Here is a 13,711-nt window from a genome sequence, read left to right as displayed (position 1 = left end):
ATGGGTGTACAAAAAACAGTTCAGGATGAGTTGGATGCCGAAATTTGTACAGAAGAATTGGGTAAGGGATATTGAAAAAATCTCTAAACGAAGGTCAGAGCAGCAGTAATAGTGGCACCTTGCTTAAAGCAAGCACCGCTTACAATAAACCGCCAGTGTATAGAAAACAAAGGAATTAGTGGAAATCTAAGCACCTTAAACAAAACTCTTAAACAAGACTAGCTTTTAAAGATTTGCTGCTACTAATTTGGAAAACCTTGTATAATACTCCAAGAATATTTCTTGTAAAATCAAAGTTCTCTCTTTTTTCCTAGGTTTTGATGGATGTTATGCCTATGTGAAGTACAATGGAGAGATGCTCCCCTTCAGCGGTGAACACAGAACTGTATCCATCTCTAAAACTGACCCCTCTGTGAAGATTGGCTGTCGAGGCCCAAATCTGTGCGAAAGCAGCCCGTGCTGGGATGGGCTTATGTGTGTGAATCAGTGGTACACCTACCAGTGCGTCCCGCCGGGTGACTGCACCTCAAACCCTTGTCAGCACGGCGGCAGCTGCGTGCCCGGTGCTCGCGGAGGCTTCACCTGCATGTGCGAGGAGTTCTACACGGGCAGAGTGTGCGAGAGCCTGGTGGCCTGTCTGGGCGTCCAGTGTCCACAGGGTACAGAGTGTAAACTGGCAGCCAATGGAGGGTTCACCTGCAGTGTGAGTGCCACTGTAGAGGAGATGGTTCTGCCCATCTGGGCTGTGCCTGCGATCGTAGGAAGCTGTGCTACCATTCTTGCGCTAGTGGTTTTGAGTCTCATTCTGTGCAACCACTGCAAGGGCCGCAAGAAAACTAAAGTGCCAAAAGAACAGAAGAAAACGAAGGAAAAGAAGAAAAAGAAAGGCAGCGAGAACGTGGCATTTGATGATCCAGACAACATTCCGCCATACGGAGACGAAATGACCGTCCGTAAACAGCCAGAGGGGAATCCCAAACCTGATATTATAGAGCGTGAAAATCCCTACCTGATCTATGATGAAACTGACATCCCGCACAACAACGAAACAATTCCCAGCGCCCCCTGTGTCCCGTGTGCTGGGCCAGATGTCGACATGGAACACTATGACATTGACAATGCCAGCAGCATCGCGCCATCAGATGCGGACATCATCCAGCACTACAAACACTTCCGTAGCCACACGCCCAAGTTTTCCATCCAACGCCACAGTCCGTTAGGCTTTGCCCGACAGTCTCCGCTCCCACTGGGGGCCACCAGCTACACCTACCAGCCCACCTACACCCAGGGGCTCCGCTCGACACCCCTTAGCCATTCAGCTTGCCCCACTCCCAACCCCCTGTCACGGCACAGCCCCGCCCACTTCAGCAAGCCATCGTCCTTTTACCGAAACACTCCGACCCGTGAGCTCAATCTTGCACGTCGCGAAGGCAGCCCTCTCGAATTCCACGGTGATGTGTGCCAGCCTGGCATGTTCAACTATGGCACTCGGTTGGGTCGCCGCAGTAAGAGCCCGCAGACAATGGCGGGTCACGGCTCTCGCCCAGGGAGCCGTCTGAAGCAGCCTATTGAGCAGATTCCGTTGGAGAGCGGTCCGCCCGTGGGATTGTCCATAGAGGAGGTGGAACGCCTGAACACTCCTCGACCCAGGAACCCCAGCATCTGCAGTGCTGACCACGGGCGCTCTTCATCCGAGGAAGACTGTCGCAGGCCACTCTCTCGCGTCCGAAACCCTGCGGACGGAATCCCGGCTCCAGAATCTTCCTCTGAGAGTGACTCCCACGACTCCTTCACGTGCTCGGAGATGGAGTATGACCGCGAGAAACCAGTCTCCTACAGTTCTCGAATGCCCAAGCTCTCGCAAGTGAACGAGTCTGATGCCGATGATGAGGACCACGGAGGAAGGCTGAGACAGAGGAGGTACTCCAGCCGGCGTGCCGAGGGAGGGCCGGCAAGCAACTACAACACCCTTTCCGAACATCAGCACCACACTTTACCCCACAAACTGGGCCAAGGGTCCAACAACTTCAACTGGGACAACATGCTGAACTGGGGTCCGGGCTTCACCCATTACGTGGATGTTTTTAAAGACTTGGCACTGTTGCCTGAGAACTCTGCTGCTAAAGACATCGAGATGAAGAGCGGCGACGGATCCATCACGATTCTGAACGAGGGTGAAGCAGAGCAGTACGTATGAGAAGCACTTCATCACTTCATCCTCTGGGAATGTCATCTGGAGCTATTACAGACACACTTACAAAACTGAACATGTTGTTTCTTTGATATTTGATTAGGACGAACTTAAATGCAGTAAGGCAGGGCACTGATACGAAAGACTCACTGTCAGCCAGAGTGCAATGAAGACGAGCACATGCTCTACGGACGAAGGGGTTACACAGACTAGTACTGCCACTATTTGACACGTTGACTCTTGTCATGGATCACATGACATCAGTTATGCTTATTATGTAAAGCAATTGCAAATTCATTTGTCCACAAACAGTGTCCCTGTCTAGCCACATGACAGGTTTTGTCTAGCAACCTGCAATGGCCAAATTGTGAACAGCGTTGCAGATATCTAAGGTTGTTTTGAGTTAGTGTTCACATACAAGCCAAAATTATTGCGAACCACCCTGAAACTAATCAAGTGTCATACATGGAGTAATTTATATTAGGTAAACATTGTTTCAATGACTACTTTCTACTTTTCTGGACAACTATTTGACTAGTGAAAATTAGTAGTTGTGCAGCCCCCTACTACAGACACTCACGTCCAAGGAATGGAGACACTAGGAGACTTTCAGAAGTGCGACAGTACGACACATAAATGAAGGGAATCAGTTTGACCCCTCTGTCCAGGCCGACTGAGATCAGAGTGCTGGAATAAAGATGAAAGGTCATAGTGACCCCTACAGCGCTGTGGCCCTGTACTCTGGCTCGGTCCATCTGGTTGATTATCCTGTCTGAAAGTGTCTGACCTCTAGGAATCACACCCATGAGTTCAGTGTTGAAGAGCAGGGCTATATTTGGCTCCGGTTCTTCTCAAACCAGCCAAAAGAGCAAGAAAGCTCTGGAAGCGTCTGCCAAGAGCGAGTGTTTCTCATCCTGAGTAACTGGCTGCCATCTAAAACAACAAAACCTCCAGATATGAGAGTAATCAGGCCTCTGCCTTCTGGATATTTGAGGATTTACCTTTGGGAGCGCAGACACTATGACTCTCTTGTCGTTTGTTAGTGTATTTCGAACGAACACGTTTGACCCGTCCAAACGCAAACCCCAACTGCTATAAGACTATGAACTCATGTAAATTTTGTATCAATGAAGCTCTTTGGTAGTCTGTGTTTTCTGTTGTCATGTGTTTTTGTTTTAATTTGTTTCTACTTTTGTACTGTTTATTAACTTAAATGTGCAGCAGTGTTTTTATGGATATTTTTCATATGCTGGAAATGAGGTTCTTACTTTCAAAGTTAGATTGAACTTCTTATTTTTTACATTTGTTACTTATGTAACGTCAGTATTTTTTCCAATATTTTGATAAAACTATAACAATGTCTGATTTATACATGTAAAAACCAATAACAATAAAAATATTTATTTAAAAAAAAAAACATTTCAATACTGATGTAAAGAGATACTGAAATCAGGTTGCCAAGGGAATTTAACCCTTGTGCGTCAATTTAAAAAAGTTACTCAGAGGTCCTTAGAGGACAAAAATGTCCACGTCAAAAAACTGCCATAATAAATATTATATATTAATATTATGTTCCACTTTCAATGAGTTAATTTTTTTAACCAACATCAGTCCTGATCATAACTACCAAATATTCATTCATTTTCAGGATTTTAACCATTTAAATGCCAGTTTGTTTACATAATGTCACTGTTGTTGTTTATAAAAAATAAAAAAAATAATTATTTTCCATATATTAAAAGCTAAGGGGAAATTATTATTATTATTATTATTATTATTATTATTATTTTGGGGGGATTATCACAGTCTGGGATATGTAAATGATTAGCAACAACATTGATTTTGATGCATGATTATTTTTTGTGTGGTGTCAGATTTAAAAAAAAAAAAACTCACACTCAGGACCTTAGAGGACAAAAATGTCCACGTCAAAAAACTGCCATAAAAATAAATTAAATTAAGTGCCAGTTCATTTACATAATGCCACTGTTGTTTTTTACACACACACACACACACACACACACACACATTTCTCAATACACACATACAAAACACACTCTGACATCAATACCAACACACACACACACAATTTTAGCGGCATCATTTATTCAATTGGCCTGCAGTGCTCTATAATACAGCAAACAGAGAATAGGGGAAAAGCTTGTATTTGCTCCATAGGCTAAACATGAGAAAAATGGTGCAATCTGCTGGAAAATATTACAAATGTAAATTCTGAAGCCAGGGCTCCAGAATGAAAGCATAATATCACAGAATTCATGATTTTATACTTTAATGGCACTGGGATCAAATATTGCAGTTTTAATGGGTTTCAATGGGGGACATTTTTGTCCTGAAGGTCCTGAGTGTAACTATTTTGTGTACACAGTGTATTATAGATGTATTATAGGAACTGAGGTTGAAATATCAAACTTCCCCCAAAAAATACACACCTTCAGCAAAATGTATGCCGTTGGCATTAACACAGCCAAAATGATTGAAAAAACAAAAATGAAAAAGACAAAAATGTCCCGAAGGTCACACAAGGGTTAAGAAAGAGTTTGCAGAAGTCAAAGCGATTAATGTTTAAGCCATTAAGAAAACTTGAAATAAAAAGTTTTAATCAATTCATCCTAAACTTTATGAGCTCTGAGGATTTGGACGAATGAGCCTTGATTCAGAGCAGTCAAACACAACACAACACAACACAACTGTCACACAAACATGGAGAGCTTTTCAACAACCATTTACATGTGCAATTCAGTCTCCCAGATCAAAGGGTAGAAAGTGAAAGTGACCAAAGCATATTTTCATATTAGCATACTAAGTTTAGTGTACCTTTAACATGTATACTCTGCACAGAATGTAATTTCTCGGTATACATAGAATACCCAGGTGACCTATGACACTGCATGAGAGATACTGTATCCCACAATTCAAAACGCTCAACTTGACCTTCCATTTCCAGTGTGATGAAATGAAATTGATTATTACAGGTGCAATTAAATGTCTTTCTTGACTCATATGATCAGGTTGACAAAATAAGATTAGAAATTTTAAGTAACCATATTTATTGCTGATAACTGCATGCCACTCATTGAATTAAACATGCAACATGATGAGGTCATATGACAATGTAGTATACTGTACTACTGTTTATTTCATAATGGGTAAAATTAGTAAACCGTATACAATCTACATGTACTGTGCAGTATTTAATTAACCCTTAATGGTACTATGTAGCCATATGGCAACAATATTTTTTTTCACTCTCATCTTTCGGGGAAAAAACTACAGCATTATGCATTGTTGTAAATGAAAGGGCAGTCTTTATAGTAACCAATTATGTGCTGTTTTTAAGCCACATAACATTTGATGTGACATTTCAGGAGAGACACCTGCTGAAGTGCTCAAAAAATTGCTCTATTAAACACATTCTTTGTATGTTTCTTCTGCATCATGATATTTATTTTTTCCACTCACAGCATCTTTATGTAGATAGATAGATATGTTGATAACTGATGATTTTTAGCTAACATAGTTTTACTGAAAATTTAGAAAATAAGCATGTTGCTATATGGCAACTCTGTACCAAAATGGAATTACACTCACTTTCTCATTGGGAATATTAATAGATAGTGGCATAAATCAGATTATTTAATTTATTTGTTTATTTGGAAGTGTTAAGGCTTTAGTGACATTGAACATAATGCACAATATTGAAGGAAGCATGATAATGATTCACCCAATTTTAGTTTGTAGGAGTTCCAAGTGTAAAAAAATGCATAAATTAAAGAAATATCAAATTTGCCTTGAATTAAATTAACCCTATAATGCTGTGTGTATCAAATATGATACACAATGTTTGACAGCTACTGTTTCACTCTCTGTTGAACTGATGAGTCAAACAACCTACAGTATGTACGTTTCACATGTTTATGGCACTGTCTAGTGGTTATTTATGGAAAATAAGTGGTTTCAATGTTTATATCGATCTATTTGAAATGGCGGCAGACTTGAAAAGTGACTCTTATGTTGCGATCAATAATAGCTTATTTTAATCAATTAAAAGTGACAGTAATTATTATATTGTTACTGACATTTAAAAATTTGTATTTGCTGAAAATAAGCAGCTTGTGCTTGGTTAAAATTTTGTACATTATTTTATTGAAATCCATGTATCAAATATGATACAACAGGCTTTTGAGGTGTATCTCTCAATCATCATTACATTACATTAAATAACAAATGTCCTACACAAATCGAATTGCTGAGCCTCAGGAGGATCATGACCTTTAAAGCCTAATGTATCAAATATGATACAGTTGAAGTCAGAAGTTTACATACACTTAGGTTGAAGTCATTAAAACTAATTTTTTAACCACTCCACAGATTTCATATTAGCAAACTATAGTTTTGGCAAGTCATTTAGGACATCTACTTTGTGCATGACACGAGTAATTTTTCCAACAATTGTTTACAGACCGATTGTTTCACTTTTAATTGACTATATCACAATTCCAGTGGGCCAGAAGTTTACATACACTAAGTTAACTGTGCCTTTAAGCAGCTTTGAAAATTCCAGAAAATGATGTCAAGCCTTTAGACAATTAGCCAATTAGCTTCTGATAGGAGGTGTACTGAATTGGAGGTGTACCTGTGGATGTATTTTAAGGCCTACCTTCAAACTCAGTGACTCTTTGCTTGACATCATGGGAAAATCAAAAGAAATCAGCCAAGACCTCAGAAAAAAAATGCTGGACCTCCACAAGTCTGGTTCATCCTTGGGAGCAATTACCAAACACCTGAAGGTACCACGTTCATCTGTACGAACAATAGTACGCAAGTATAAACACCATGGGACCACACAGCCATCATACCGCTCAGGAAGGAGATGCATTCTGTCTCCTAGAGATGAATGTAGTTTGGTGCGAAAAGTGCAAATCAATCCCAGAACAACAGCAAAGGACCTTGTGAAGATGCTGGAGGAAACAGGTAGACAGGTATCTATATCCACAGTAAAATGAGTCCTATATCGACATAACCTGAAAGGCTGCTCAGCAAGGAAGAAGCCACTGCTCCAAAACCGCCATAAAAAAAGCCAGACTACAGTTTGCAAGTGCACATGGGGACAAAGATCTTACTTTTTGTAGAAATTTCCTCTGAACCAAAAATTGAACAGTTTGGCCATAATGACCATCGTTATGATTGGAGGAAAAAGGGTGAGGCTTGCAAGCCGAAGAACACCATCCCAACCGTGAAGCATGGGGGTGGCAGCATCATGTTGTGGGGGTGCTTTGCTGCAGGAGGGACTGGTGCACTTCACAAAATAGATGGCATCATGAGGAAGGAAAATTAAGTCTGGTGTGTACAACTGCAACAAACAGCTGATGCACAATCTTGCAGGAAATGACTGAATAAATATCACACATTCCACAAAGCAACATGTGACACCGTGTCCTAACCAGACGCGACGCCGCGACACTCGATAAAAGGTATCTTTTCCATGTTAATCAGAGTTTTTGTCGTAAACGACACACAACGAGCAACAGCGACAGGGCTTTCTGTTTTTGGAATGATTTCTACTTCTGCGACGTTGCGCCAGGCAGCGCAGTCAACAAATATGTCTAAAATTATTCTTATTGCAGTATATTAAAGTTGGCATCTTATTAGCCAGTTCAGAACAACTTGATTTTGGCCGAGGGTGTCACACACCTACCGAATGTTGTGCTTGAGGTCTCGTTCTCTTTAGCCGGAGCTCTGTCACAGACACACACACACACACACACACACACACAGGAACTGCTTATGTATGAAGAATGTCTTTAGAGTTGTAGCATATGATCTTGAGTTCAGACACCAACCAACACGCCTCACAGCTGAGATCAGTTACAGGACGACAGTCTCTCACGGTTCCTACAGAAAGAAAACATTTTCTTTAAACACTTTCCCACGGTCATGGAAAACATGGAAGTATCAGAGTTTTAACATGCTGTTTTTCAGGCCTAGAAATTAATTAAATCATAAAAGGTGTACAGTGTAATTTCTGCACGACTAGCATCACCAAATGGAATTGCAAAAATAAACAAGTTGCATTAGTCAGACATTGAAGTAGTCTGAACAGAAGTTGACAGTGTGTTACACTTGTCAGAAAGTCAACTTACCATTATAGTTGTGTAAAAGTCACATTTGCTCACATTAGTTAACTAATAGTGAACAATACTTGTACAGGATTCATTAATATGGGTTAATGTTGATTTCTACATATAGCAATACATTTTTTAAATTAACCTTGTGCGTCACCGCGTTGTATTTTGGCTTCACTATATGCAACGCATAATTTCAATGATTAAAAACCTACTGAATACTGTTCACAAGACTCTGGACTGTCATTTAAAGGGTTAAATACAGTTCTATTCATTAACATTAATAAATGCATTCCTATATTTACTGCACATTATCACACTGAGAATAAATGAGTTCATCGAAAAACTGGAAAATGTGTCTTTCAGAGGCTTTATATGGAGTTAGGATGAACATAAGGTGCATTTCAAACTGTTCTGAGACCAGTGCAGACACACAGCACACTGGAGGTTAAGTCATTCACTAAATAGGGAGCAAGGGAGCATCCTATAGCTCTCTATGCAGTTAAGTGCGTTCACTCCTAAAATCTGATCAAAAGTTCAGTTTCAGGCTGCAGATGATGTTTGGATCACTCAACATGTTTGACAGACATGTGACAATGATAATCAGTACATAGATTCAGAATTTATAATGTATCATTTTATTTTAACATGATTGACAGTGATTGGATGATGCTGGACATTACTTTGAATCAGAATTATTAATTCAGCTCTATGAATAATCAACACTCCTGGAAACATCATAAACTATTAGATGAAATAAATCAGACTTTCTATAGCTTGGTAATATTTAAAATTTCACAACGTAGTCCCGCTGTCCACATATGAGGACATACATTTTTAGGAAAACTATTTGCTCTCGAATTTTTAATTTTTTTTGCATGTTTATTATGTGCTACTAGTTACAAATCAAAAAGGGAAATGGAAAATGCACACAGCAGTCATGCGGGGGTCTCAGAAGGTTAAAGGTTGAATGTCAACATTAGTTAATGCAATATGAACTATATAAAAAGGGAAAATAATATAACTGCATAACTTAAAATGCGAGCGATGTTTCGGCCTACCTGTCATTTTCAAGGTAAAATAAAAGCCATCTTTGGCTGAAACGTTGGTCAATAAACAAGCTTGCTTTTTGAGTTGTTTAGTTATATTTTATCCACTTTATATTTATGCCATAACTTGCAACTTTACATTTATGGTGTGCTTTTACTCAAGTCTCTTTATTGCAATATGAACAAACATAAAAAATGCACAATACGATTTTGATAAATTAACATTAACCAGGATTTTCTGAAAGCATATATTAATCCTGGTTAGATCTTTACATCTAATTTATTAATATGTTAATGAATAGAACTCTATTGTAAACTGTATTGTAAACTACATATTCAATTGGGAGACAATTAACATCCATAAATGACACAAGTCATGAACATTTCTATAGCACATGTGCAATTTAGTTGCAATAAATTGTTTAATCAGCCTGAGATGACTCGTGTTGACCTTGAGAGTAAAACAAACAAACCAGACAGTCCTGTTTGTGAGTGAACTGTTTTTAAATCACTTGTTCCAGTAACTGTAAAATCGAATTACTTGACCTTATCGGGTTGCATGTTTTTTTTTTTTAAGTAAATGTACTTATGTGGTTCAAGAAAACTGAAATATTTTTTTAAGTAAATATTAACTAGTTACAAGTAAACATAACTCATCAGTGTTTAAAGTATCACTGTTTTTAATTATTTAAATTGAGTTATAGCACATCTTATACAGTATAAGGTAAATTAGCTCTATGGCACATTGGATTCTCAGTACTTCTTAGTGCACATAAAGCTGCACTTCTGTAAAGTACAGTTGAGTAAATAAGAATGGCTTAATTTTAACAGGCAGAGGTAACAGTAATCACCCTCATGGTGACTTCACACAGATCAGGGACTAAAAATGGTTCAAGGAACAAAAACAAAAACAGAAAACGAATGAAACTGTTTGCAGAACGTTACCAAAAACGGGCACAAAGTGATTTTCAGTTCTTCCAGAGTGAAAATATTATTTTCAAATGCTGGTAACCGGTTAATTTAGTTTTTTAATGAAACCAAAGGTCAAAAGTTTTAAATCGCAGTAAATGTTTGGAACTACACTACTTAATGTTGTCTGAATAAACTAAACATGTGCTTTGATCCAGAAGGAAACTGTTGCATCACACAATTCTTTGCCTATAATTGCCCGTTGTGGATGTCGCATTCTGTGAATGAAGACCTTTTTTAACAAATATGTACATACATTTTTAACTGTACATGCATGGCTAGTTATTAACCGGTCTTTAATTTTGTTCTAACCGGTTACCATTTGGAACGGAACTTCTGAACCGGAACGAAAAAATACAGTTTTTGTTCAGAGCAAACGAAATGAAAAATATTTTATTTTCAGTCCCTGACACAAAATCACAACTATCAACCAGCTACAACCAAACAACAACAATAGTCAAACGCATTTAAATATCAAAGTTTTTTTTTAAAGCAATTATTATTTTTCTACATAAGTTTCCTTGTTTTGAAGAAATATACACTACCGGTCAAAAGTTTTGAAACACTTGACTGAAAAAATCTTTTGATCTGAAGGCGTATGCTTAAATGTTTGAAATTAGTTTTCTAGACAAAAATATAATTGTGCCACTATATTAATTTATTTCATTATAAAACTAAAATGTAATAAAAAAAAAAGTTTTTGAAATTGATGACTTGGACCAAATAATAAAGAAAAGCATCCAATAAGTGCCCAACATAGATGGGAACTCCTTCAGTACTGTTTAAAAATCATCCCAGGGTGATACCTCAAGAAGTTGGTTGAGAAAATGTCAAGAGTTCATGTCTGTAAATTCTAGACAAAGGGTGACTACTTTGAAGATGCTCAAATATAATACAGTTTTGATTTATTTTGAATTTTGTTTAGTCACAACATAATTCCCATAATTCCATTTATGTTATTCCATAGTTTTAATGACTTTACTATTATTCTAACATGTGAAAAATATATATATATATATATATATATATATATATATATATATAATAAAGAATGAGTAAGTGTTTCAAAACTTTTGACCGGTAGTGTACATAATTTATTCAAGTGCAAAAATTTTACTTGATAATTTTGAGTTAGTTGAACTTGAACCCAAAATTTTAAGAGCATATATATTTGAGTTCTGATTTCAAGTACTGTTTAATTAGGACCATTTAAATGTTTTCATTTATGACAACTGTAGGGTTTAGAGAGTAACAGTAACTTAATTAAAACTAGTAAGAATTGTAAAGAATTAAGATTAAGTTGAATAATTTTTTATTATTATTTATTTATTTATTTTTTTACAATTTGAGATAACTATTAGTATTTACAATGTGGTTAAAAAAAAAGGTTGAATGATTGCATTAGCAAAATTAATTAATTTATTTTTTTTCTTTTCTTTAGAGGCAGCATTATGAGCTTGATGGAGTTTAAAGGGATTAGTTCACCCAAAAATGTAAATTCAGTCATTGTTTACTCACCCCTGTGTTGTTATAACTCTATATGACTTTCTTTCTTTTTCTGAACACAAAGGGAGAAATTGTGAATAAATGTTGTACTCAGTGATGTCATACAATGGCAGTTTATGGTGACCACCTCTTCAAGCTTCAAAAGAACACAAAAGTATAATTCAGAAGTCTAATAAATTATTCCATGAGTCTCATGATTGTTATGAAAGCATACGATAAGATTTGATGAGAAACAAACTGAAATCTAATGTATTATTTAGTGAAAATGTTCACTGACCGTTGATCTCCTGTGTGTGTGTTCATGATAGGACACGAGAGCAACAGTTCACGCAGCCCCCTCACGACATTGGGGCGTTCAAGAGAAAATCGTTTGGTTTTATCTAAAAACAGCGATAGTGACAACAGAACACAACACAACTGCACACAAAACAGAGAACAGAACTTACTAAACATGTCTGAAGAGTTTGTAGTCCAAGAATTGATGCATTTCTATGCCCAGCCTTATTTTTTTGTAAGTTTTTGGACCGGTGCCAGTTCACAGTGGACGGGGTTAACCGCATGATTTTGAAAATAGAAAATGAGTGACTGATAGAATGTACCATCTCTCATCACTGCTGATTAGGACAAAAACTCTGATTAACAATGAAAATATCCCTTTTATCACGTGTCGTTTACCATCAGGTTAGGACACGGTGTGACTGTGGCTGCGTGTAGCTCTGCTATCTTTCTGTTTGATTTCAGAGGACTCCGTTCAAAAAAATAAGGCTGGGCATAGAAATGCGCCAATTCTTGGACTGCAAACTCTTCAGACATGTTTAGTAAGTTCTGTTCTCTGTTTTGTGTGCAGTTGTGTTGTGTTCTGTTGTTACTATCACTGTGGAGGACCTATTTTTAAATAAACAAAACGAGTTTTCTCTTGAACGCCCCAAACATCACTGAGCACAACATTTATTCACAATTTCTCCCTTTGTGTGAAGAAAAAGAAAGAAAGTCATATAGAGTTATAACAACACAGGGGTGAGTAAACAATGACTGAATTTTCATTTTTGGCTGAACTAATCCTTTAAGAAGAAAACATTGAAATGTGTGTTGGTCTGATGTGTGTCTTACAGGACAGTTTCATGAGGTTATTTGACACTGTGAAGTTTCTATCCGTGTGATCCCACATTTTGCTCTGATGATCCGTTCAGAACGTCATCTGCTTGTCTGTGAAGGACACTTTTGAGGGCACTTGCTGGTGTGCCATCTGTTAGACATTTGGTATCCAATTAGAGACATTTCTGGACTGTTCTGTGCATCACAGATCTAAAACCTGCTGATTGACAGCAAAAATGTTTGTGTTTATATCTCTGGATTTTGATCACAGACTTTGGGATCTTCACAAATTTGAGCACAGTTTGAGACGTTGTTGAGATCTCTAGATGAGACACATGCACGTCTTTTTCTCAGGAGAAACATCTGATATGCAGCAAAACTCTCCATTTCATCTCGGATAAAGATCTTGTCGTGGTTAATTATAAGAAACTAATCATTATAAGAATGAATCCAGTTTTTGCTCTAAAAGTCTTTAGCGTGCACCGGTCAGACTGAATCAGTCATTTTCAGAGTTTTTCTTCACACACTGAATGTTGTCCAGACATACGATGAGATCATACATGTGAATTCAGTCTGGAGTCTGGGCAAGTTTCCAGCGTTCAACCTTCAGACTGAGTTCAGTTTGAGCTTCATTGGAGACGCTGGTGGTAATGAACGCTGACAGCTGAATTCACACTGAAACATGAACTACGTAATGAAAGAGAAACTACAGCAGGTTCTGACATACGACAGCGAGACTCCAGCACACGTCAAGAAAC

The 13,711-nt window shown here is 37.9% G+C and overlaps 2 protein-coding genes across 3 annotated transcripts in view; one reads left to right on the top strand and one right to left on the bottom strand.

The window, feature by feature from the left end:
- Positions 1-5,614, top strand: part of LOC127412743 (protocadherin Fat 4-like) — a 127,473-nt gene extending 121,859 nt beyond the window's left edge. Inside the window, exon 17 of the mRNA XM_051649354.1 lies at positions 315-5,614. Coding sequence (XP_051505314.1) covers positions 315-2,197 — 1,883 coding nt within the window. The 3' untranslated portion in view covers positions 2,198-5,614. The remainder of the gene's footprint in view (positions 1-314) is intronic.
- Positions 1-13,711, bottom strand: part of nudt6 (nudix (nucleoside diphosphate linked moiety X)-type motif 6) — a 930,254-nt gene that overhangs the window by 397,633 nt on the left and 518,910 nt on the right. The window lies entirely within an intron of this gene.

This window comes from Myxocyprinus asiaticus, chromosome 22, assembly GCF_019703515.2.
Source record: "Myxocyprinus asiaticus isolate MX2 ecotype Aquarium Trade chromosome 22, UBuf_Myxa_2, whole genome shotgun sequence".
NCBI lineage: Eukaryota > Metazoa > Chordata > Actinopteri > Cypriniformes > Catostomidae > Myxocyprinus > Myxocyprinus asiaticus.
Note: the sequence above shows the minus strand (reverse complement) of the source record. Positions and strands in the feature narration are given on the sequence as shown.